The 27,693-nt window shown below is 37.3% G+C and overlaps 1 protein-coding gene across 1 annotated transcript in view; it reads left to right on the top strand.

Moving 5' to 3' along the window:
• Nucleotides 1-27,693, top strand: part of SCLT1 (sodium channel and clathrin linker 1) — a 231,598-nt gene that overhangs the window by 3,434 nt on the left and 200,471 nt on the right. Inside the window, exon 2 of the mRNA XM_017537647.2 lies at nt 14,091-14,158. Coding sequence (XP_017393136.1) covers nt 14,091-14,158 — 68 coding nt within the window. The remainder of the gene's footprint in view (nt 1-14,090; nt 14,159-27,693) is intronic.

Consider the following 27,693-nt stretch of genomic DNA (forward strand, 5'->3'; position numbering starts at 1 on the left):
TATTGAAGTTTTTGATACTACTGTAAATGGTATTTTTTAAATTTTTATTTTACTTTAGGTATATACTATATCCAGCATTTCTCCCATGTGATCTCTCCCTGCCCTCCCCAACCCCCTCTGTCCCTCCCCTACCCCCCAACTGCCCCCAGTGTATGATGCTCCTCTTCCTGAGTCCACATGTTCTCATTTTCAACACCCACCTGTGAGTGAGAACATGTGGTGTTTGGTTTTCTGTTCTTGTGTCAGTTTGCTGAGAATGATGGTTTCCAGATTCATCCAAGTCCGTACCAAGGACACGAACTCATCGTCTTTTATGCCTACATAGTATTCCATGGTGTATATGTAAGATATTTTCTTTGTGCAGTCTATCAATGATGGGTGTTTGGGTTGGTTCCAGGTCTTTGCTATTGTACACAGGGCTGCAATGAACATATGTGTGAATGTGTCTGTATAATAGAATGATTTATAGTTCTTTGGGTATATATCCAGTAATGGGATTGCTGGGTCAAATGGAATTTCTGTTTCTAGATCCTTGAGAAATCGCCACACTGTCTTCCTCAATGGTTGAACTAATTTACACTCCTACCAGCTGTGTAGGAGTGTTCCTGTTTCTCCACATTCTTTCCAGCATCTGTTGTTTCCAGATTTTTTAATGATCACCATTCTAACTGGTGTGAGATGGTATCTTAATGTGGTTTTGATTTGCGTTTCTCTAATGACCAGTGATGATGAGCATTTTTTCATGTGTTTGTTGGCCTCATATATGTCTTCTGTTGAAAATTGTCTGTTCATATCGTTTGCCCACTTTTGAATGGGTTCGTTTGTTTTTTTCTTGTGTACCTGTTTTAGTTCTTTGTAGATTCTGGATATTAGCCCTTCGTCAGATGGGTAAATTGCAAAAATTTCTTCCCATTCTGTTTGTTGCCAGTTCGTTCTAATGATGGTTTCTTTTGCTCTACAGAAACTCTGAATTTTAATTAGATCCCATTGGTATATCTTGGCTTTTGTTGCCATTGCTTTTGGTGTTTTAGTCATGAAGTCCTTGCCTATGTCTATGTCCTGGATGGTTTTGCCTATGTTTTCTTCTAAGGTTTTCATGGTGTTAGGTTTTATGTTTGAATCTTTAATCCACCTGGAGTTAATTTTAGTGTAAGGTGACAGGAAGGTGTCCAGTTTCTGCTTTCTGCACATGGCTAGCCAGTTTTCCTAAAACCATTTATTAAACATGGAGTCCTTTCCCCGTTGTTTTTTGTCAGGTTTGTCCAAGATCAGATGGTTGTAGATGTATGATGTTGCTTCTGGGGCCTCTGTCTTGTTCCATTGGTCTGTATCTCTGTTTTGGTACCAGTACCATGCTGTTTTGATTACTGTAGCCTTGTAGTATAGTTTGAGGTCCTGCAGTGTGATGTCTCCAGCTTTGTTCTTTTTGCTTAGGATTGTCTTGGGTATGTGGGCTCTCTTGTGATTCCATATGAAGTTTAAAGTGGTTTTTTCCAGTTCTGTGAAGAAGGTAATTGGTAGCTTGATTGGGATAGTGTTGAATCTATAGATTACTTTGGGTAGTATGGCCATTTTCACAATATTGATTCTTCCTAACCATAAGCATGGAATGTTTTTCCATCTGTTTGTGTCCTTTCTTATTTCATTGAGCAGTGGTTTGTAGTTCTCCTTGAAGAGGTCCTTTACATCCTTTGTTAGTTGTATTCCTAGGTATTTTATTCTCTTTGTAGCAATTGTCAATGGGAGTTTGCTCTTGATTTGGCTCTCTGTTATTGGTATATAGGAATGCCTGTGATTTCTGCACATTGATTTTGTATCCTGAGACTTTGCTGAAGTTGCTTATCAGTTTGAGAAGATTTTGGGCTGAGATGAAGGAGTCTTCTACCTATGCAATCATGTCATCTGCAAATAGAGACAGTTTGACTTCCTCCTTTCCTATTTGAATACCTTTTATTTATTTTTCTTGCCTGATTACTATGGCTAGAACTTCCAATACTATACTGAATAGGAGTGGTGAGAGAGGGCATCCTTGTTTAGTGCCTGATTTCAAAGGAAATTCTTCCAGCCTTTGCCCATTCAGTATATTGTCTGTAGGCTTGTCATTAATGACTTTTATCATTTTATGATACATTCTGTCAATACCTAGTTTATTGAGAGATTTTAGCATGAAGGTCTGTTGAATTTTGTTGAAGGCCTTCTCTGCATCTATTGAGATAATCTTGTGGTTTTTGTGTTTGGTTCCATTTATGTGATGGATTACGTTTATGGATTTGTGTATGTTGAACCAGCCTTGCATCCCTGGGATGAAGCTTACTTGATCATGATGGATAAGCTTTTTGATGTGCTATTGCAATCGGTTTGCCAGTATTTTACTGAAGATTTTTACGTTGATCTTCATCATGGATGTTGGCATGAAGTTTTCTTTTTTAGTTGAGTCTCTGCCTGGTTTTGATATCAGGATGATGTTGGTCTCATAAATGAGTTAGGGAGGATTTCCTTCTTTTATATTGTTTGATACAGTTTTAGAAGGAATGGAACCAGCTCCTCTTTGTATGTCTGGTAGAATTTGGCTGTGAACCTGTCTGCACCTGGACTTTTTTTGCTTGGTAGGCTATTGATTCCTGCCTCAACTTCAGCCCTTGTTATTGGTCTGTTCAGGGTTTCAACTTCACCCTGGTTTAGGCTTGGTAGAGTACAAGTGTCCAGGAATTTATCCATTCCTTTCTGGTTTACTGGTTTAGGTACATAGAGCTGTTTGTAGTAATCTCTAATGATAGTTTGTATTTCTGTGGGATCAGTGGTGATGTCCCCTTTATCATTTTTTATTGCATCTATTTGATTCTTCTCTCTTTTCTTTTTTGTTAGTCTGGCCAGCGGTCTATTTTGTTGATCTTTTCAAAAAGCCAGCTCCTGGATTTATTAACTTTTTTGAAGGGCTTTTTGTGTCTCTGTCTCCTTCATTTCTGCCCTGATCTTAGTTATTTCTTGACTTCTGCCAGCTTTTGTGTTTTTTTTAATCTTCCTCTCCTAGCTCTTTCAACTTTGATGATAGGGTGTCAATTTTAGATCTTTCCTTGTTTCTCACGTGGGCATTTATTGCTATAAATTTCCCTCTCAACACTGCTTTAAAGGTGTTCCAGAGATTCTGATAAGTTTTGTGTTCATTCTGATTGGTTTCGAAGAACATCTTTATTTCTGCCTTCATTTCATTGTTTATCCAGTCGACACTCGGAAGCAAGTTTTTCAGTTTCCAAGTGTTTGTGCAGTTTGAGTATGTTTCTTAATCCTGATTTCTAGTCTGATTGTGCTGTGGTCTGATAGACTGTTTGTTATGATTCACATTCTTTTGCATTTGCTGAGGAGTGATTTGCTTCCAATGATGTGGTTGATATTTTAACTGCCATGTGGTGCTGAGAAAAATGTATATTCTGTAGATTTGGGGTGGAGTGTTCTGTATATGTCTATTAGGTCCGCTTGGTCCAGCTCTGCATTCAAGTCCTGGATGTCCTTGTTAATTTTCTGTCCCGTTGATATGTCTAATATTGAGTGTTGAAGTCTCCCACTATTATTGTGTGGGGGCCTGAATCTCATTTTAGGCTATTAAGAACTTGCTTTTCGTATCTGGCTGCTCCTCTGTTGGGTGCATATATATAGGATAGTAAGCTCTTCTTGTTGGATTGATCTTTTTACCATTATGTAGTGTCCTTCTTTGTCTCTTTTTTTTTAACTTGCAGTTTAGGTTTTGGGGTACATGTGAAGAACACGCAAGATTGTTGCATAGGTACATGCATGGCAATGTGATTTGCTGCCTTCCTCCCCTTCACCTATATCTGGCATTTCTCCCCATGCTGTCTCTCCCAACTCCCCACCCCGACTGTCCCTCCCCTGTTTCCCCCCAACAGACCCCAGTGTGTGATGCACCCCTCCCTGTGTCCATGTGTTCTCATTGTTCAATACCCGCCTATGAGTGAGAACATGCAGTGTTTGATTTTCTGCTCTTGTGTCAGTTTGCTGAGAATGATGGTTTCCAGGTTCATCCATGTCCCTATAAATGACACTAACTCATCGTTTTTGATGGCTGCATAATATTCCATGGTGTACATGTGCCACATTTTCCCTGTCCAGTCTATCATCGATGGGCATTTGGGTTGGTTCCAGGTCTTTGCTATTGTAAACAGTGCTGCAGTGAACATTCGTGTGCATGTGTCCTTATAGTAGAACGATTTAGAATCCTTAGGATATATACCCAGTAATGGGATTGCTGAGTCAAATGGAATTTCTATTTCTAGGTCCTTGAGGAATTGCCACACTGTCTTCCACAATGGTTGAACTAATTTACACTCCCACCAACAGTGTAAAAGTGTTCCTATTTCTACACATCCTTTACAATATCTGTTGTCTCCAGATTTTTTAATGATTGCCATTCTAACTGGCGTGAGATGATATTTCATTGTAGTTTTGATTTGCATTTCTCTAATGACCAGTGATGATGAGCATTTTTTCATATGTTTGTTGGCCTTATATATGTCTTCTTTTGTAAGTGTCTGTTCATATTCTCTGCCCACTTTTGAATGGGCTTGTTTGTTTTTTTCTTGTAAATTTGTTTTAGTTCTTTGTAAATTCTGGATATCAGCCCTTTGTGAAATGGGTAGACTGCAAAATTTTTTTCCCGTTCTGTTAGTTGCTGATTCACTCTAATGACTGTTTCTTTTGCTGTGCAGAAGCTGTGGAGTTTGATTAGGTCCCATTTGTCTATTTTGACATTTGTTTCCATAGCTTTTAGTGTTTTGGTTATGAAGTCCTTGCCTACACCTATGTCCTGAGTGGTTTTGCCTAGATTTTCTTCTAGGGTTTTTATGGTGTTAGTTCTTATGTTTAAGTCTTTAATCCATCTGGAGTTAATTTTAGTGTAAGGTGTCAGGAAGGGGTCCAGTTTCTGCTTTCTGCACATGGCTAGCAAGTTTTCCCAACACCATTTATTAAACAGGGAATCCTTTCCCCATTACTTGTTTTTGTCAGGTTTGTCAAAGATCGGATGGTTGTAGATATGTTGTGTCGCTTCTGAGGCCTTTGTTCTGTTCCATTGGTCTATATCTCTGTTTTGGTACCAGTACTATACTGTTTTGATTACTGTAGCCTTGTAGTATGGTTTAAAGTCCGGTAGTGTGATGCCTCCCATTTTGTTCTTTTTGCTTAGAATTGACTTGGCTATGCAGGATCTCTTTTGGTTCCATATGAAGTTTAAGGTGTTTTTTTTCCAGATCTGTGAAGAAGGTCGTTGGTAGCCTGATGGGGATAGCATTGAATCTGCAAATTACTTTGGGCAGTAATGGCCATTTTCACGATATTGATTCTTCCTAACCATGAACATGGAATGTTTCTCCATCTGTTTGTGTCTTCTCTTGTTTCATTGAGCAGTGGCTTGTAGTTCTCCTTGAAGAGGTCCTTTATGTTCCTTGTTAGTTAAGTATTCCTAGGTATTTTATTCTCTTTGTAGTAATTGTGAATGGCAGTTCGTTCTTGACTTGGCTCTCTAAGTCTGTTATAGGTGTATAGGAATGCCTGTGATTTTTGCACATTGATTTTGTATCCTCAGACTTTGCTGAAGTTGCTTATCAGTTTCAGGAGATTTTGAGATGAGACGATGGGGTCTTCTAGATATACAATCATGTCGTCTGCAAATAGAGACAATTTGACTTCCTCCTTTCCTATTTAAATACCCTTTATTTCTTTTTCTTGCCTGATTACTCTGGCTAGAATTTCCAGTACTATATTGATAGCAGTGATGAGAGAGGGCATCCTTGTCTAGTGCCAGATTTCAAAGGGAATGCTTCCAGTTTTTGCCCATTCAGAGTGATATTAGCAGTTGGTTTGTCGTAAATAGCTTTTATTGTTTTCAGATACGTTCCATCAATACCTAGATTATTGAGGGTTTTTAGCATAAAGGGCTGTTGAATTTTGTCAAAGGCCTTCTCTGCATCAGTTGGGATAATCATGTGGTTTTTGTCTTTGGTTCTGTTTATGTGGTGAATTATGTTTATAGACTTGCGTATGTTGAACCAGCCTTGCATCCCTGGAATGAATCCTATGTGATCATGGTGGATAAGCATTTTGATGTGCTGTTGCAATCTGCTTGCCAGTATTTTATTGAAGATTTTTGCTTCTATGTTCATCATGGATATTGGCCTGAAGTTTTCTTTTCTTGCGAGTTTCTGCCGGGTTTTGGTATCAGGATGATATTGGTCTCATAAAATGATTTGGGAAGGATTCCCTCTTCTTGGATTATTTGGAATAGTTTCGGAAGGAATGGTATCAGCTCCTCTTTGTATATCTGGTAGAATTCAGCTGTGAACCCATCTGGACCTGGGCTTTTTTTTGGGTGGTAGACTCTTAATTGCTGCCTCAACTTCAGTCCTTGTTATTGGTCTATTCAGGGTTTCGACTTCTTCCTGGTTTAGGCTTGGGAGGAGGCAAGCATCCAGGAATTTATCCATTTCTTCCAGATTTACTAGTTTATATGCATAGAGTTGTTTGTAATAATCCCTGATGATTGTTTGAATTTCTGTGGAATCTGTGGTGATACCCCTTTATCGTTTTTTATTGCATTTATTTGATTATTCTCTCTTTTCTTTTTTATTAATCTGGCTGGTGGTGTATCTATTTTGTTGATCTTTTAAAAAAAAAAAACCAGCTCCCGGATTTATTGATTTTTTTGAAGGGTTTTTTGTGTCTCTGTCTCCTTTAGTTCTGCTCTGATCTTAGTTCTTTCTTGTATTCTGCTAGGTTTTGAGTTTTTTTTGATCTTGCCATTTTAGCTCTTTCAATTTTGACAATAGGGTGTCAATTTTAGATCTCTCCTTGCTTCTCATGTAGGCATTTATTGCTATATATTTTTCTCTAGTGACTGCTTTATATGTGTCCCAGAGATTCTGGTATGTTGTGTCTTCATTCTCGTTGGTTTCAAAGAACGTCTTTATTTCTGTCTTCATTTCATTGTTTATCCAGTCAACATTCAAGAGCCAGTTGTTCAGTTTCCATGAAGCTGTGCAGATCTGAGTTAGTTTCTGCATTCTGAGTTCTAACTTGATTGCACTGTGGTCTGAGAGACTGTTTGTTGTGATTTCTGTTCTTTTGTATTTGCTAAGGAGTGATTTACTTCCAATAATGTGGTCAATTTTAGAGTAGGTGTGATGTGGTGCTGAGAAGAATGTATATTCTGTGGATTTGGGGTGGAGAATTCTGTAAATATCTATTAGGTTTGCTTGAGCCAGGCCTGAGTTCACGTCCTGGATATCCTTGTTAATTTTCTGCCTGGTTGATCTGTCTAATGTTGACAATGGGGTGTTAAAGTCTCCCACTATTATTGTGTGGGTGTTTAAGTCTCTTTGTAAGTCATTAAGAACTTGCCTTATGTATCTGGGTGCTCCTGTATTGGGAGCATATGTATTTAGGATCGTTAACTCTTCTTGTTGCATTGATCCTTTACCATTATGTAATGTCCTTCTTTGTCTCTTTTGATCTTTGTTGGTTTAAAGTCTATTTTATCAGAGACAATAGTTGCAACTTCTGCTTTTCTTTGCTCTCCATTTGCTTGGTAAATCTTCCTCCATCCTTGAATTTTGAGCCTTTGTGTATCCTTGCATGTGAGATGGGTTTCCTGGATACAGCACACCGATGGGTTTTGGCTTTTTATCCAATTTGCCAATCTGTGTCTTTTGATTGAGGCATTTAGTCCATTTACATTTAGGGTTAATATTATTATGTGTGAATTTGATCCTGCCATTTTGATGCTAGCTGGCTGTTTTGCCCGTTAGTTGATGCAGTTTCTTCATTGTGTCGATGCTCTTTACCATTCGGTGTGTTTTTGGAGTGGCTGGTACTGGTTGTTCCTTTCCATGTTTAGTGCCTCTTTCAGGAGTTCTTGTAAAGCAGACCTGGTGGTGATGAAATCTCTGAATACTTGCTTGTTCATAAAGGATTTTATTTTTCTTTCACTTATGAAGCTTAGTTTGACTGGATATGTGATTCTGGGTTGAAAGTTCTTTTCTTTAAGGATATTGAATATTGGCCGCCACTCTCTTCTGGCTTGTAGGATTTCTGCTGAGAGATCTGCCGTGAGTCTGATGGGCTTCCCTTTGTGGGTAACCCGACCTTTCTCTCTGGCTGCCCTTAGCATTTTCTCCTTCATTTCAACCCTTGTGAATCTGATGATTATGTGCCTTGGTGTTGCTCTTCTTGAGGAATATCTTTGTGAGGTTCTCTGCATTTCCTGGACTTACATATTGGCATGCCTTGCTAGGTTGGGGAAGTTTTCCTGGATGATATACTGAAGAGTATTTTCCAGCTTGGATTCATTCTCTCCATCACATTCAGGTATACCTATCAAACGTAGATTAGGTCTTTTCACATAGCCCATATTTCTTGGAGACTTTGTTCATTCCTTTTTACCCTTTTTTCTCTAATCTTGCCTTCTCGTTTTATTTCATTGAGTTGATCTTCGACCTCTGATATCCTTTCTTCTGCTTGGTCAATTTGGCTGTTGAAACTTGTGCATGCTTCACGAAGTTCTTGTGTTGTGTTTTTCAGCTCTGTCAATTCGCTTATATTCCTCTCTAAGTTGTCCATTCTCGTTAGCATTTCATCAAATCTTTTTTCAAGGTTTTTAGCTTCTTGGCATTGAGTTAGAACATATTCTTTTAGCTCACAGAAGTTTCTTATTACCCACCTTCTAAAGCCTGATTCTGTCATTTCATCACACTTGTTCTCCATCCAGCCTTGTTCCCTTGCTGGTGAGGAGTTGTGATCCCTTGTAGGAGGAGAGGCATTCTTCTTTTGAGTGCTTTCATCCTTTTTGCGCTGTTTCTTCCCATCTTTGTGGATTTATCCACCTGTCCTCTTTGAAGTTGTTGCCTTTCTGATTGGGTCTCTGAGTGGATGTCCAGTTTGTGAATGATGATGTTATTTCCTTCTGTTTCTTAGTTTTCCTTCTAACAGTCTGGCCTCTCTGCTGTAGGACTGCTGAGGTCCACTCCAGGCCCTGCTTGCCTGGGGATCACCTGCAGTGGCTGCAGAACAGTAAGGGTTGCTGCCAGTTTCTTCTTCTGCTATCTTTGTCCCAGAAGGATACCCACCAAATATCATTCTGAGCTCTCCTTTATGAGGTGACTTTGGATATATGAGGTTCAGGGAGCTGCTTGAGGAGACAGTCTGTCCTTTATAGGAGCTTAAGTGCTGAGCTGTTATCTCTATCGCTCATTTAGAGCTGCTGGGCAGGTATGTTTAAGTCTGCTGCAGCAGAACTCATAAATCCCTTTTTTTTTCCCCAGGTGCTCTGTCCCAGGTAGTTAGGGCTTTAGGGCTTTATTTATGAGTTTCCCTTGTGCTGCTGCCTTTTTATCAGGGCTGCCATGCCCAGCGAGGAGACAGCCTAATCACTGTCTGCTTGCAGTGGCTTTGCTGAGCTGCTGTGGGCTCCACCCAGCTGCCATGTGAACTTCCCTGCAGTCCTGTTTATACGGGCATAGTTAGAACTGCCTCGGCAATGGTGGCCCACCTCTGTAATGGTGGACTTTCTCTGTAGTGGCGGGTTGCCTTGGCAATGACAGGCTGCCTCAGCAATGGCGGGCTGCCTCAGCAAAGGCAGATTACCTCCATAGTGGTGGAGTGCCTCAGTAATGGTGGATGCCCCTCCCCCAACAGAGCTGGACCTTCCTGGGTTCAGCTGTGCTTGCTGTGAAACTCTCCACCTGAAGCATTTCCAATTGCTGTTTTTTTGTGGGGGTCGAATCAGCCGAGCCTGATCACCTGGCTCCCTGACTGAGAGCCTTTTTTTTTTTAGTTGAATGGTCAACTCTCTCCCAGATGTTTCAGTCACCTGTTGCAAAGGCCCTGAGATCTGTGTGATTTCCCATGTGGTGACCCACTGTGCCAGCTGAAACAGCGGCGCTGAGATTCATGGCTTTTTTTTGCCCGGGAATCTCCTAGCCTGGCTTCCTGTTTCAGTCCCCTTTTTAATCAGATGAATGGGAGACTCTGCCTTCCCGGAGCTCCAGTCGCTAGCTAAAATGGTTCCCGGGCCCATGTATTTTGTACGGAGAACCACCGCCCCAGGGCACCGGCAAAGCAGCCGTGCCAGCCATACCAGCCGTGCTGACAATCCGCTGGGCTCCTCCACCTGGGAATCTCCTGGTCTGTGGGCAATACAAATCCGTCTGGAAATGCGGCATCCACTCACCCTCTGCGCTTTCACTGGGAGCTGCAATCCTGAGCTGCTCCTTATCGGCCATCTTAGTTCCCTTCTTTGTCTCTTTTGATGGTTTGAAGTCCATTTTATCGGAGATTAGGATTGCAACCCTGCATTTTTTTTGTTCTCCATTTGCTTGGTAAATCTTCTTCCATCCCTTTATTTTGAGTCTATGTGTGTTTTTTTATGTGAGATGGGTTTCCTGAATACGGTACACCAATAAGTCTTGACTTTTTATCCAGTTTGCCAGTCTGTGTCTTTTGATTGGGGCTTTTAGGCCGTTTACATTCTGTATTAATATTGTTATGTGTGAATTTCATCCTGCCATTTTGTTACTGGCTGGTTTTCTTTCCCATTAGTTGACTCATTTTCTTCATTGCATTTTTGGTCTTTGCCAACTGGTTTGCTTTTGCAGTGGCTGGTACTTGTTCCTTTCAGTGCTTAGTGTTTCTTTCAGGAGCTCTTGTAGGGCAGGTCTGGTGGTGACAATATCTCTCAGCAATTGCTTGTCTGCAAAGAATATTATTTCTCCTTCACTTAAGAAGCTTATTTTGGCTGGATATGAAATTCTGGGTTGCAAGTTCTTTTCCTTAAGAATGTTGAATATTGGCCTCCACTCTCTTCTGGCTTATAGGGTTTCTTCCGAGAGATCTGTGAGTCTGATTGGCTTCCCTCTTTGGGTAACGTGACCTTTCTCTCTGGCTGCCCTTAGCATTTTTTCCTTCATTTCAACCCTAGTGAAGCTGATGATTATGTGCCTTGGGGTTGCTCTTCTTGAGGAATATCTTTGTGGAGTTCTCTGTGTTTCTTGAATTTGAATGTAGGACTGCCTTGCTAGGCTTGGGAAGTTCTCCTGCTTAATATCCTGGAGCATGTTTTCCATCTTGGATTCATTCTCCCCATCATATTCAGGTATACCGATCAAGCGTAGATTAGGTCTCTTCACATAATCCCATATTTCTTGGAGGCTTTGTTCACTTCTTTTCACTCTTTTTTCTCTTGTTTTGTCTTCTCTTTTTATTTCTTTTAGTTGATCTTTGATCTCTGATATCCTTTCTTCTGCTTGATCGATTCGGCTGGTAAAACTTGTGTTTGCTTCTTGTAGTTCTCATACTGTGTTTTTCAACTCCATCCAGTCGTTTATGTCCTTCTCTCTGCTGGTTATTCTAGTTAGCATTTCATATAATTTGAAACTTTTTTCAAATTTTCTCCCACTCTGCAGATTGTCTCTTCACTCCGTAGATAGCTTCCTTTGCTGTGCTAAAGCTCCTTATTTTAATTAGTTTCCCTTTGTCAGTTTTTGCTTTTGTTGCAGTTGCTTTTGGCGTCTTTATCATGAAACCTTTGCATGCTCCTATGTCCAGATGGTGTTACCTCGGTTGTCTTCCGGGATTTTTATCGTTTGGGGTTTTACATTTAAGTCTTTGATCTGTCTTGAGTTAATGTTTATACATTGTGTAAGCAAGAGGTCCAGTTTCAGTCTTTTGCATGACTTCCCAGTTATCTGAGCACCATTTAAAGCAGGGAATCCTTTCCCCATTGCTTGTTTTTGTCAGATTTGTCAAAGATCAAATAGTTGTAAGTCTGTGGTTCTCTATTATGTTCCATTGGCCTATGTGTCTGTTTTTTGCTACCAGAACCATGCTGTTCTGGTTACTGTAGGCATGTAATGTAGTTCAAAGTTGGGCAGCATGATGCCTCCAGATATGTTCTTTTTGCTTAGGATTGCTTTGGCTATTCAGTTTCTTTTTTTGGTTTCATACAAATTTTAAAATCATTTTTACCAGAGAAATGTTTCATAGTTTTCTGTGTAGGGATCTTAAACATCTTCTGTTGTATTTATTCCTAGGCATTGATTTTTTATGGTGCTATAAATAGCATCTTTTATTATTTTCTAACTTGATATTGCCGGTTATATAGAAATATTAATTTTTACTATTGACCTTATATCCAACAACTTTGTTGACTGATTTTAAGAATATATCTGTGATATTTTTGAATTAATCACATAAACACTCATAACTATGAATAATGACAGTTTTTTCATCCTTTTCAGCCTTTATACCTTTTAGATCTTTTACTTGCTTTATTGCATTAACTTAGACCTCAAATAGAGTGTTGAGTAAATGTCATAAGAATTTATCCTTATGTGATTCCTAATTTCCAAGGGAAAGTTTTCAACATTTTCACCCATAAGTAACATGTTTGTTGTGTATTTTACATAAGCATTTTTTATAATAACAATGTTCCCTTCTAGTCTTACTTTGCTAAGGGTTTATCATGAATATATCTTGAATTTCATCAGATGCTTTTTAAAAATAACTTTTGAGATGATCATATTTTTAATCATTTTATCTGAGTTTATTTTCTATTTTTTTATTTTCTGGGCTTATCTTTATGTCCTTCACTTGGCTTTCTTTGGATTTAATGTTTTTCTAACTTCTTGGAATGCGTTTGAAACTTCAGCCTTTTTCTCTAGTATATGCAATTAAAGCTACAGATTTTAAGCAAGGTTTTGAGGTATCTATCACATTTTCACTATTGTTCGCTTCAAAATATTTTAAAATTTGTTTTGTAATTCCTCCTGAGATCTGTGGGCTATTCATAGTGGTTTATTTATTTATTTATTTTTTGAGATGGAGTCTTGCTTTGTTGCCCAGGCTGTAGGGTGGTATGCAATCACAGCTCACTGCAGCCTCAAACTCCTAGGCTCAAGTGATTCTCCTGCTTTGGCCTTCCAAAGCAGTGAGATCACAGGCATGAGCCACCATGCCTGGCCAAAAGTGATTTCTAAACTTCCAGATGTATAAAAATTTTCCCGTTTATTTTTTTGGTTCTTGATTGTGCTGTTGTCAGATAACATACTGTCTTTGGCCCCAGTCCTTAATTATTGAGACTTTCTTTTACCAGCAAATAATCAACATTAAATGTTCTGTGTGAATTGGAAAGAATGTGTAATTGCAAATTTGTTGGTTGCTATGTCCTATGTATGTTACTTTTCTTGATGTGAATAAAAATATGGTTTTGTTATTTCTTTCTTTTCTTTTTTCAGAGTCTCACTCTGTCACCCAGGCTGGGGTGCAATGGTGCAGTCTTGGCTCACCACAACCTCTGCCTCCTGGGTACAAGCGATTTCCTGCCTCAGCCTCCCAAGTAGCTGGAATTGTAGGCGTGTGCCACTACACTTGGCTAATTTTTGTATTTTTAGTAGAGATGGGGTTTTGCCATGTTGGCCAGGCTGGACTTGAACTCCTGACCACAAGCAATCCACCCACCTTAGCTTCCCAGAGTGCTATGATTACAAGCATGGGCCACTCACTGGGCCTGGACTGGCCTTGTTTTTGCTGAGACCTCTCACCTTTATTCTGGGACTTATTTTCCCATTGTCTCTTACCCACTCCTGTTTAATTTGGATTATTTGTCGTGCAATTTCTTCTCAAGGTAAAGGTTTGTCCTGGAAGAGTTGCAGTTGCTTTTAAGAAATCTAAAAATATATGGCTATAGTTTATCTTCCCAATGCTTCTCAATTTTAGTAGCAGGAATATAATGTGGAGAATATATTTTACTTCCATTAACCTGAAGAGCAAGCCAACAGAGGCTGGGAATTCATGTTTATGAAATCAGAAAAGGTAGTTCTTTGCAGATGTTCTTTTTTTCACTTTTCAGTAATTAGTTGGCTTAGATATATAAAAGGGCTTATTTTCAAGTTCTAAAATGGTATATCAAAATTAATGATTCATCTTATCTTGAGAAGCAGTGGAGACTAGACGTTTTGCACTGGATATATCAAATAGTTACTGTATTTCTAGTTTTAAAGAATTGAAATCTGTTTTTCCCTTTGTTTCAGATCAAAGACTAGATGAAGATTTTAGGTGGTATCAAATGGGAAATTTTTCCAAATATTCATCTGTACAGGTATGTAAATTATAAATTCTACTTGGGAATACTCTCATGTGAAGTTGTCCACTGCACTTTGAAACTTGGCTTACAGCTTTGATTCTTGTAATGGGAAAGCTTGTTTTTGCTTCATGAAAGTAAGCTTTTTGTCAATAGAAATTGCCCTTTTCCTCCAACTAGAGTTGGAGCCTATATATTATATATGATACATAAAATGTCTGAGTTCTAAAATAATAATTCATTTGAGTTTTGAAATATCCTAAAATTATTTCTCAATATACATCTAGTTCTGTGTTTTAATTCTCTGCATTCTCATAAATTATGACAGAAGCATAAACTAATGCAAATTGTGAATAATATATGATTTTTTTAAAATATATTTTTTCCTTGGTTGTCATATCTTCTTATTTAAATATTGTGTTTAAAAATTGCTTAGCCAGAAAGATATAATTATTGGTGGAACTTGCATTACAGAATATTGAAAGGAAGACTGACTCATAGATTCGTGATGACTTTCTATGGAAGCAGTTACGAGTGTTTTGCTTTTACATAAATGAATTTTGTAATTAGAACTTAATATGGTTTGGATCTATGTCCCTGCCCAAATCTCATATTGAATTGTAATCTCCAGTGTTGGAGGAAGGGGCCAAGTGGAAGGTGATTGGATCATGGGGGCGAATTTCCCCTTTCTGTTCTCATGATAGTGAGTCAGTTCTCATGAGAGCTGGTGGTTTAAAATATGTAGCACCTCCCCATTCTCTCTCTTCCTCCTGCTCTGGCCATGTAAGACATTCCTGCCTCCCCTTCATTTTCTGCCATATTGAACATTTCCTGAGGCCTCCCCAGCCATGCTTCCTGTACAGCCTGCAGAACCATGAGCCAACTAAGCCTTTTTTTCTTTATAAATTGCCCAGTTTCAGCTATTTCTTTATAGCAGTGTGAGAATGGACTGATACAGAAAATTTGTACCAGTCCAAATTTTTAATACTGGTGAGGAGGCATTGCTATAAAGATACCATGAGCCAACTAAACTTTTTTACTTTATAAATTCCCCAGTCTCAGATATTTCTTTACAGCAGTGTGACGATAGACTGATACAGAAAATTTGTACCAGTGAGTGGGCATTGCTATATAGATACCTGAAAATGGGAAAGTGACTTTGGAACTGCATAATGGGCAGAGGTTGGAACAGTTTGGAGAGGTCAGAAGAAGACAGGACGATAAAGGAAAGTTTGGAACATACAAGAGACTTGTTGAATGGTCATAACCAAAATGCTGATAGTGATATAGACAAAGTCTAGGCTGAGGAGGTCTCAGATGGAGATGAGGAACTTACTGGGAACTAGAGTAAAAATCACTCTTGCTATATTCTAGAAAGAGTTAAGACTTGGGGGGCTGTTGAGAAGGGATGATTGTATTTTCCAGTGTGAAAAGGATATTAGATTTGGGAAGGGCTGAGGGTGAGTGATATGGTTTGGATATGTGTCCCCACCCAAACCTCATGTCGAACTGTAATCACCAGTGTTGTAGAAGAGGCCTGGTAGGAGGTGACTGGATCATGGGGGCGAATTTCCTCCATGCTGTTCTTGGTGATAGTGAGTGAGTTCATGAGATCTGCTTGTTTGTAAGGATGAAGTGCGCTCCACCCTTTTTCTGTCTTTTTCCTACTCCAGCCATGTGAGATGTGCCTGCTTTCCCTTCTCCTTCTGCTTTCTGAGAGTTTCCTGAGGCCTCCCCAGCCAGGCTTCCTATACAGCCTGTGGAGCAATTAGCCAATTAAACCTCTTTTCCTTATAAATTACCCAGTCTTAAGTATTTCTTTATAGCAGTGCAAGAATGGACTAATACAGAACTAAAATTGTTTTTAAGATATTAAAAGTAAAGAACTTGGTTTTAGTATTAAAAAGGAATAGTTTGGTTGGCTTGAGTACTTATTCTTATGGATACTTTTCAATGTGTGTTTAATATTTAGCTGACTGCTCTATGCTTTTATTTCCAAAGACCGGATTCAGAGTCCGCAGAGTCTTGAAGCTGTTTATTCACTATTTACTGTTGTAACCATGATATTGTTTTTATTATAATGTGTAACTTTTATGCATACTTAAGAACTGTAATAATTTAAGTGATAGAAAATCTTTCATATTCCAACAGCTTCTAAGTTTTGCTCATAATCTTAATGTTTTTGCTTCTGTTTAATGTCTTGTGGAATAGGCCTGAACAGAAGAGTAAAATTAATATATATATGTATACATACACACACATGCGCCAGATGACTCTGGGCATGGGTAATGCAGCATATCTGTGGAAAGCTATGGTTGAGTTGATTATGAAAGATAACAGATAGCATAGTGGTGACTTCAGCCTTTCAGATGTACCTGCATTATGCATTATGATTATACTAATTAAAGCCCAAGAATACCAGACCTAGCAGGGACACACCTTCCTTTACAAGAGTGTTCTCTTCAGAAGAATTATAAACTGCTTTACTTCTCTGAAGCTACCCATTTTTCTCTTATGTGTACTATTTTTGTTGCCGTGCAACCAAATCTTGATTCCTATCCCTTTAGTGATAACATACTGCTACTGCCTAAGATTCTTCTGCCATCCTCCATATCTTCAGAACATATTGCTGTTTCTAGACTCCCATCCCCAGGGACCTTGCTTTTCACTGCATGGTTTGCAGTAGTAAGAGAGGAGGTGATATGACAGCAAGAGAAGAAGATTAATCTGCTTTCTAGCAATAATGCCCATATCTTTGGCTATATGTAGTGCATCCCTAGAGGATTCTTTACCTCAGATATATTATTTTGGTTTCTGAAATATGTTCAGGAGAATTTTTTTTAAGTCTGTTCTCTGTATGTTTTGTAGTAAAGGAAGTGGAAGGAAACCATTATCAATGGGTATGTGGGATCCAGGAGCACTAGCTCATATATCTTATCAATGTAACTTAGTTGTTGCTACTGGCAGCAGAAATCCTTCATAAATTGGTATTTCCTTTTTTTTGTTTAGCCATGTTTCTCAGATGCCCAGAACCGTTCTGGTCTGTAGGCATTTGATAAATATTTGAGTTAATGAAACAACTATGTTCCTCTTCTTTTTCCTTCCCTCCTAACCACTTATCTTCCAACATGATTTTAACTCTATACATCAAATAAAGTGAAAGTCATGGAGATGTGAAAAGTCATGATCAACTTGGGAAATACAAGTAGTTCATCCTTTTTAGTTTTGTTTTTCAAGATAAAGTCCTAAAGTCCTTACAGTAGTTGCCATAAAATTGCCAGAAGTTGTGTTAAATGAACATACTTTATAAAGTCTTTTTGTGATGCTGGAAAAACAAAGCAACAGAAGTTTGATATTTATTTCTTTTATTTTAAGCTGGAGCTTGAAACGTGATTTTCTATATAAACTTTATTATGCGTAATGGTAAAAATTCTTTAATGCTATTATTACATAATGATCATTTAGGCTTGGTTTGGATCAAAGTAAGTTTTCTGAATTGCCTTAAGATAACAATTTTGAAGCTTATTGTTCTTAGGGGAATATGTTACCTTTATGATAACTAACTATACTTTACCTAAAATTTGAGGACGTAAGGTAAAAGTTGAAATCTTCCAGTGTGTTGAATAGTTTATATATTTAATATATTAAATATTTGGCTCATTATACTTTCATAATTCAGTCATCTCTTCCCTTCATTATAATTGTATATAACTTTTAAAAGATATTTTAAATAGCTGGTTTATTGAATGATTTTTTTCAGGGTTGTGAAATTCAGTTGTCTTGGGTTATTTTGTGTTTTCTGTATAAGTAAAAAGTATTTCAAGTGGCATTACTCTCTGAAGTATAGTAGGAGGCACTAGGTGACAAATATTCAAGATACGAAAATGATTTTATTCAAAAAAGCTAGTGGAAAATTTCCCTTTTTTCCCAGTCCTTTATTATATATATATTTTTTCTTGAATACTTGCTTTTTTCTTTTTTTCATATCCTGGCTAATTGAATCCTCTTTGTTACCTGTGCCACACCAGTACATGTGTCTACTGAGGGGGCTAAGGTTAGTGCTTTAGTCTCTTGGTACTTGCTGAGGGGACAGTATGAAATATTAAAAATAAGTTTATTTTTTCCAAAAGCTTGCCTAAAAATATTGTCTTCTTCTGGCTTGGGAATTCTCTTTCTACCTATTACCCCTTGTACCCAAAATTAAAACAAAAAATATTGAGGTAGTCTGCTGGGGGAAAACAGAAGATACATAAGCCAGAATAAAAAGAAAGGAAGGAATACTTATAAAAGCATAGTGCCAAAGAGGCTATGGAGGGGAAAGGCATCATAGTCCAAATATATTCACTTATTCAACAAACATTAATTTACTCATTCAATGAATTTTGAATTCATGCCTATGCTAGGTAAGCTCTGGGGACGGAACTATGAATAACATAGACAAAGGATCCTTCTGCGGTAGAAGATATATGAATGAATGAAAGAGATGTGAATGAGTGAATGAAGTAGTTAAAATTGTAGTATCCTATGAAAGAAATAGCAAGGTGCTGAGATAGAGGTTAATATGTATGTTGCTGTGGAGCTGGTGATGGTAGAGATGTATTTTTGATAGAAAGGTCATAGAAGGCCTTTCTAAGGCAGTAACATTCAAGTTGGGACAGAAAAGAAAGATTGAGCCAAAGAATGTACCAAGAAGGAACCTTGAGGCTGGAAAGAATTTGACATGTCTTATACAACGTATAGGAGGTTGTGCCAACTGTCATCAGATAACAGTTATTTGAAAATTACATTAAAGAAATGGCAAGGCTACTCCTATTGCTCATGAGTTAACAAACGTAAGATTCAATAGATAAAATATAACAATTCAGTACTGTTTGTTGAATCACATTATTAACTTTCTAGACCACGACTGTCCATTAGTTCTTTCTCTGATGATAGAATTGCTGTATAATTCTGCACTGTCCAGTATTGTAGCCAATAGATACATGGGGCATTTGTCCACTTGAACTTAGGCTAATGCAAGTGAAGAAATGAATATTTTATTTAATTTTCATATTAAATGAATAAAATTTAGATTTAAATAGTCACTTATGCTTATAGCTTTTGTATTGGTCATTGTAATTATGGACTCTCAATCAATGAATTATCCAGGTACAACCTTGAAGGAGTGATTTTGCATCATCCCATAATGCTAGGAGATTGAAGATTTAGCATATTACAGAGAGTTTGACTGTAAGTTTATCAGTTTCTTATGCTGTACATCAACATTTATTGATAAATGATGAAAACCTCCTCGTGATATGAATGAAAGGATTAAGAGATTTCCTGCAGTCCTTTAAAATGTACAAGAGCATCTTCCCAAAATGCTAGTCAACCTGTACTTTATTTCCTTTCAAAGGATAGAGGAAGATGTGCAGTTTACATATTTGATAGCCAATATTTATTAGAGTGAGAACAAAAGGAAACATTCAAAACTGTAATTCGAATACTTACAGAGTGTGTAATTTTCTTAGAGAAAGAAAAGTATCCAGAAAATTTGCTTACCTAACCACAATCCAATATTATTGACATTTTTTTCTGTGATATACCATCACCATTATCTCAGGGAGTCATCTGGAGATCAAAGATAATTAGAGACCCGGTATGGTAGCTCATGCCTGTGAACTCAGCACTCTGGAAGGCTTTGGCAGGAGGATCATTAAGCCAAGGGGTTTGAGATCAGCCTGAGGAACATGACAAGACCTTATCTCTACAAAAAATTTTCAAATTAGCTGGGCATAGTGGTGCATGTCTGTGGTTCTGGTTACTCAGGAAGCAGAGGTGGGAGGATCTCTGGAGTCCAGAAATTTGAGGCTGCAGTGAGCTATGCTTGCACTACTGCACCCAGCTTGGCTGATAGAACAAGAACCTGTCTCTAATTTTTAAAAAGACAAATAGAAATTAATTACACAATATCAGTTATTTAAGATTCAAGAAATATACAGTTCTTTAAATTGTTCCTTTAGCTAGCTTGTTTAAACTTTTAGAAAAAAATTTTTTTAAATGTAAATTTTTTAAGGCAATTTCAGTCTTAGTTTATGAGCATGAGTTTTTCTATTACTGCTTGAGTTATTAAGTAATGGAGTTTTCTCTTCTAAAAGTTTTACTAGCAAATGAATAGGGATTGCTAAATTAACATTTTATTCTTTCAAAGAATTTTTATCTCTGTTTTGACATATTATACTTATTCTCATCTTACAACTTTTATAATTACTTTGGATTGTTGGGTCATTTATTCTTAGCAATTGTTATTAGAAAATAGTTTTCAATAGTGTTTTCAGATAATTCAGCTTAACTAATATTTTCAATCACTACCTTTATGGAAAGAATTATGCCATGTGCTTCATTGATATGAAGATAAAATAAAATAACCATGTTATGGGAACTTACAGACTAATAAAAATATGGAATGAGACAAATATCAAATAACTAGGTAAATGGCATATTACTTGTATCTTAAGAACATTAAAAACAAATGTGTGTATTAAGGGTGACAAAGGAAATATAATTGGAGAGATTGGGAAAGGCTTCTTGAAAATGTAGCATATCTTATTGACACTGAAGAGTAGATGAAATTTCAGAATAACTTGAATTGGCGTATAGGAGAGAATATGAAAAACATTAGGTTGAGTGAGTTGTAGAGAGCTGTATAATTATGTTGAGGAGTTTGGATTTAATTGGATACGCATAAACATTTTTAAAAGAATTATTTTTTGAATAATCTGAAAGTAATTCATTTATTCATTGATCTATCACTAGTTTATTGTGCACCTATAAGTAGTGAGGCATTGTGTTAGACTCTGGGAATATGATAGTAAATAAGGCATGCATAATGGGATCTGTAAGGTAAATTAAAATGGAGTGAAATGTGATGGGGTAACAGGTTTCAGGAAACCTGTAAAAATGATGGATAGATCAATGAGTGCATAAATTGCTGTTTTATAAAATGTTATCCATCTCCTATCTCCAGTTGTAACTAATGTATAAGATTTTAATTTTATAACAATTCCTAAGAAATTTGAGAAGTAATATTTTAAAAGTTTGAACTGCTTAGTCATCCCAAGAAGCTTTTGTAACTAACTTTTGAACAATTGAAAGTTGAAATACAATGGACAGAGCAGTGTGTGAAGGCTCACATTGTGAATTTTTGCTCCAGAACGACTACAGGAATAAATCAGGAAACCCAAGAGGACCCACACACCCTCTGAAGGAAGATTGCTCCTGCAGAACCCAGGAGACATCCCAAATACCATGCTGGTATCTGGCTGAGAGACCCACAGTGGTTCACATCACAGGACTCTGTGCAGATAATCCCTAGTACCAGCCTAGAGTCTAGTAGTCTTTCTGCATGGCTAGATCCAGAAGAGAGATAACAGTCACTAAAGCTCAGCTCTCAGGAAGCCATATCCGTAGGAAAAGGGGCAGAGTACTACGTTAAGGAAACATCCCAAGAGACAAAAGAATCTGAACAACAGCCTTCAGCCCTAGAACCTCTGACAGAACCTACCAAAAATGAGAAGGAACCAGAAAACCAACCCTGATGATATGACAAAACAAGGTTCTTCAACACCCCCCAAAAATTACACTATTTTACGAGCAATGGCTCCAAACCAAGAAAGTATCCCTGATTTACCTGAAAAAGAATTTAGGAGGTTAGTTATTAAGCTAATCAGGGAGGGACAAGAAAAGGCAAAGTGCAATGCAAGGAATGCCAAAAAATGAGAAAAGAAGTGAAGGGAGAAATATTCAAGGAAATAGATAGCTTAAAGAAAACAACAATAAAAATTAAGGAAACTTTGGGCACACTTTTAGAAATGCAAAATGCTCTGGAAAGTCTCAGCAATAGACTTGAACAAGAAGAAAGAAATTCAGAGCCTGAAGACAAGATCTTCGTGTTAACCCAATTCAACAAAGACAAAAAAGAAGAAGAAAATATGAACCAAGCCTCCAAGAAGTCTGGAATCATGTTAAACAACTAAACCTAAGAATAATCAGTGTTCCTGAGGGAGAAGAGAATTCTAAAAGCTTGGAAAACATTTTTGGAGGAATAATCAAGGAAAACATCCCTGGCCTTACTAGAGACCTAGATATCCAAATACAAGAAGCACAAAGAACATCTGGGAAATTCAATGCAAAATGATCTTTGCCTAGGCACATTGTCATCAGGTTATCCAAATTTAAGATGAAACAAAAAATCTTAAGACCTGTGCGACAAAATCACCAGGTAACCTGTAAAGGAAAACCTATCAAATTGACAGTAGATTTCTCAGCAGCAATCTATCCTACAAGCTAGAAGGGATTGGGGCCCTATCTTTAGCCTCCTCAAACAAAACAGTTACCAACCAAGAATTTTGTATCCAGCTAAACTAAATATCATATGTGAAGAAAAGATACAGTCATTTTCAGGCAAACAAATGCTGTGGAAATTCTCTGTTACTAAGCCACCACTAGAAGAACTGCTCAAAGGAGCTCTAAATCTTGAAGCAACTCCTGGAAACACATCACAACAGAACTTCTTTAAAGCATAAATCACACAGGACCTGTAAAACAAAAATACAAGTTGAAAAGCAAAAACAAACAAAAAAAAAATCAAAGTCTACAGACAACAAAGAGTGTGATGAATGCAACAGTACCTCACGTTTCAATACTACATTGAATGTAAATGGCCTAAATGCCCCACTTAAAAGATACAAAACTGCAGAATTGATAACAACTCACCAACCATCTGCTGCCTTCAGGAGACTCACCTAAAACATAAGGACTCACATAAACTTGAAGTAAAGGGGTGGAAAAAGAATTTCTTGCTACTGGACACCAAAAGCAAGCAGGAGTAGTTATTCTTATATCAGGGGAAAAAAAAACTTTAAAGCAACAGCAGTTAAAAGAGACAAAGAGGAACTTTAAATAATGGTAACAGGCCTTGTCCAACAGGAAAATATCACAATCCTAAACATAAATGCACGTAACACTGAGGCTACCAAATTTATAAAACAATTACTAAGAGACCTAAGAATTGGAATAGACAGCAACACAATAATAATGAGAGACTTCAGTACTCCACTGACAGCCCTAGACAGGCCATCAAGACCAAAAGTCATCAAAAGAACAAAGGATTTAAACTATACCTTGGAACAAATAGTCTTAACAGATGTATAAATAACATTCCATCCAACCACCACAGAATACACATTCTGTTCAACAGTACATAGAACTTTCTGCAAGATGGACCATATGGTAGGCCATAAAACGGGGCCTCAATAATTCGAGAAAATTGAAATTATATCAAGCACTCTCTCAGACCACAGTTGCTTAAAACTGGAAATCAACTCCAATAGGAATCTTCAAAACCGTGCAAATACTGGGAAATTAAGTAACCTGCTCCTGAATGAGCACTGGGTCAAAAACAAAATCAAGATGGAAATTTAAAAATTAATTGAACTGAATGACAGTAATGACACAACCTACCAGAACCTCTGGGATACAGCAAAGCCGGTGCTAAGAGGAAAGCCTTAAATGCCTACATCAAAAAGACTGATAGAGCACAAACTGACATTCCAAGGTCATACCTTCAGGATCTAGAGAAACAAGAACAAACCAAACTTAAACCCAGCAGAACAAAGGAAATAACGAAGATTAGAGGAGTGAAATTGAAACAGCTAAGTGAAATTGAAACAACAATTAGTTCTCCTCTAATCAACAACAACAAAAAATAAAAAATAAATAACCTGTTTCTTTGAAGAGATAAATAAAATTGGTAGACCACTACAAGATTAACCAAGAAAAGAAGACAGAAAATCCAAATAACCTCACTAAGAAATGAAACATGAGATATTACAAATGTCACCACTGAAATACAAAAGATAATTCAAAGCTACTATGAATACCTTTATGCACATAAACTAGAAAACCTAGAAGAGATGGATAAATTCCTGGAAAAATACTACCCTCCTAGCTTAAATCAGAAATAGATTCCCTGAACAGACCAATAATCAGCAAGATTGCAATGGTAATGGATCAACAAAAAAAAGTCCAGGACCAGATGGATTCACAGCAGAATTCTACCACACGTTCAAAGAAGAATTGGTGCCGATACTTTTGATGCTATTCCACAAGATAAAGAACCCTTTCTAATTCATTCTATGAAGACAGCATTGCCCTATTACCAAAACCATGAAAAGACATATCCAGAAAAGAAAAGTATAGACTACTATGCTTGATGAACATAGATGCTAAAAACCTTAACAAAATACTAGCTAACCAAATCCAACAATGTATCAAAAAGGTAATCCACTATGATCAAGTGGGTTTCATGGCAGGGATGCCGGGATCGTTTAACATATTCAAGTCAATTTATGTGATACCGCATATAAACAGAATTTAAAACAAAAGTCACATAGTCATCTCAATAGATGCAGAAAAAGCATTCAACAAAAATCCAGTATTCCCTTATGTTTAAAACTCTCAGCAAAATTGGCATACAAGGGACATAACTCAATATAATAAAAGCCAACTATGGCAAACCCATAGCCAACATAATACTCAGTGGGGAAAAATTGAAAGCATTCCCTCTGAGAACTGGAACATAAGGATATGCACTCTCAACACTCCTCTTCAACGTAGTACTAGAAGTCCTAGCCAGCGCAATTGGACAAGAGAAGAAAATAAAGGCCATCCAAATCAGTAAAGAGGAAGTCAAGACTGTCACTGTTTGCTGATGATATGATCATTTACCCTGAAAACCCTAAGGACTCCTCCAGAAAGCTTCTAATACTGATAAAAGAATTCAGCCAAGTGTCTGGATACAAGATTAATGTGCACAGATCAGTAGCACCAACAGCACGCAAGTGAAGAGCCAAATCAAGAAGTTGACCCCTTTTACAATAGCTGCAAAATAAATAAATAAAATACTTAGGAATATACCTAACCAAAGAGTCAAAAGACCTCTGCAAGGAAAACTGTGAAAGACTGCTGAAAGAAATCATAGATGACACAAACAAATAGAAGCACATTCCATACTCATGGATAGGTAGATTGAAGATTGTGAAAATGACCATACTTTCAAAAGCAGTCTACAGATTTAACACAGTTCCCATCAAAATACCATCATTCACAGAATTAGAAAAAAACAAGTCTAAAATTCATGTGGAACTACAAAAGAGCCTGCACAGCCAAAGCAAGACTAAGCAAAAAGAACAAATCTCGGGACATCATACTGCCTGATATCAAACAATACTGTAAGGCTATAGTCACCAAAACAGCATGACACTGGTGTAAAAATAGGTACATAGACCAATGGAGCAAAATAGAGAAACCCAAAATAAACCCAAATACTTACAGCCAACTGATCCTCGACAAAGCAAACAAAAACATAAAGTGAGTAAAGGATACCCTTTTCAACAAGTGGTCCTGGGAAAATTAGTTAGATACATACAGGAGAATGAAACTGGATCTTCATCTCTCATCTTATACAAAAATTAACTCAAGATAGATTAAGGACTTAGTCTAAGACCTGAAACTATAAAAATTCTAGAAGATAATATTGGAATAACCCTTCTAGACATTGGCCTAGGCAAGAATTTCAGAACAAGAACCCAAAAGCAAGTGCAATTAAAAACAAAGACAAATAGCTGGGATCAAAGTAAAGAGCTTTTGCACAGCAAAAGGAATAGTCAGTAAACAGACAACCCCCACAGAGTGGGAGAAAATCTTCACAATCTATACATCTGACAAAGGTCTAATATCCAGAATCTACAATGAGCTCAAACAAATCAGCAAGAAAAGAACAAATAGTCCCATCAAAAAGTGGTCTAAGGACCTGAATAGACAATTCTCAAAAGAAGACATACAAATGGCCAACAAACATATAGAAAATTCTCAAAAGAAGACATACAAATGGTCAACAAACATATGGAAAATTCTCAAAAGAAGATATACAAATGGCCAAAAAGCATATGAAAAAGTGCCCAGCATCACTAATGATCAGGGAAATGCAAATCAAAACTACAACATGATACCACCTTACTCCTACAAGAATAGTCATTATCAAAATATCAAAAAAACAATAGATGTTGGGATGGATCTAGTGAACAGGGAACACTTCTACACTGCTGGTTGGAATGTAAACTACCACAACCAATGTGGAAGACAGTGTGGAGATTCCATTAAGAACTCAAAGTAGAACTACTATTTGATCCAGCAATCCTTGTACTGGATATCTACCCAGAGGAAAATAAGTCATTGTACAAAAAAGATACTGGCACATGCATGTTTATAGCAGCACAATTGCAAAATCATGGAACCAGCCCAAATGTCCATCAGTCAATGAGTGGATAAAGAAACTGTGTGAGAAATATATATGATGGAATACTACTCAGCCTTAAAAAGGAATGTATTAATGGCATTTTCCGCAACCTGGCTGAGATTGGAAACTATTATTCTAACTGAAATAATTCAGGAATGGGAAACTGAACATTTTATGTTCTGACTCATAATTGGGATGTAAGCTATGAGGATGTAAAGGCATAAGGATGACACAATGGACTTTGGGGACTCAGGTGGAAAGGGTGGCAAGGAGGTGAGGGATAAAAGACAAATAGGATGCAGTGTATACTGCTTGGGTGATGGGTGCACCAAAATCTCACAAATCACCACTAAAGAACTTAGTCATGTAACCAAACACTTCCTGTTTCCCAACAACCTGTAGAAATTAAAAAAAAAAAACTTTTTTAAGTTAAAATATTACTTCTTAGCCAGACACAGTAGCTCACGCCTGTAATCTCAGCACTTTGGGAGGCCAAGGTGGGTGGATCGCTTGTGGCCAGGAGTTCAAGACCACTCTCGCCAACATGGTGAAACTCCGTCTCTACTAAAAATAAAAAAATTAGCTGGGCATGGTGGCATGCACATGTAATCCCAGCTACTAGGGAGGCTGAGTCAGGAGACTCTTGAACCCAGGAGGTGGCAGTTGCAGTGAGCTGAGATTGCACCATTGCATTCCAGCCTGGGTGACAGAGCCAGACTGCATCAAAAAAAAAAAAAAAAAAAAAAAAAAATTCTTGATCTTTTAAAGTGTACACTGTTTTTAGTAGTCTAGGATAAATCAGTTTCTGAAATTATGTAGGCTACTAGATGCATTTATTATTTTTTCACCAAGATACACTATGGAAGATTACCTTTTCATTTTGCCTAATTCATATTGCAGTTCTCCTAGAACCATGTGAACATATCCTTTAAAGTTTTGTATTTTCAAGAGTTAATCTTTCCCATATTGGTTAAATGCTTATAATATACACATTGGGTTAGCTAATGATTTGGGTTTTTTTTTTTCTCATATTTAGAAAAAAAAAAGATAATGAGCTAAGATTTATTAAAAGCTTTCTATGTCAGGAATTAAGCTAAACACTTTATCTTATTCTTTATTTTGAAAAATATATATATTTCAAGTATACATCAATATGTAGATGATAAAACTAATACCTGTTTACCTACCACCCAGTTCTGTTAGTTTTTAACTTTTT

The sequence above is a fragment of the Cebus imitator genome, unplaced genomic scaffold, assembly GCF_001604975.1.
Source record: "Cebus imitator isolate Cc_AM_T3 unplaced genomic scaffold, Cebus_imitator-1.0 Scaffold105, whole genome shotgun sequence".
Classification (NCBI taxonomy): Eukaryota; Metazoa; Chordata; class Mammalia; order Primates; family Cebidae; genus Cebus; species Cebus imitator.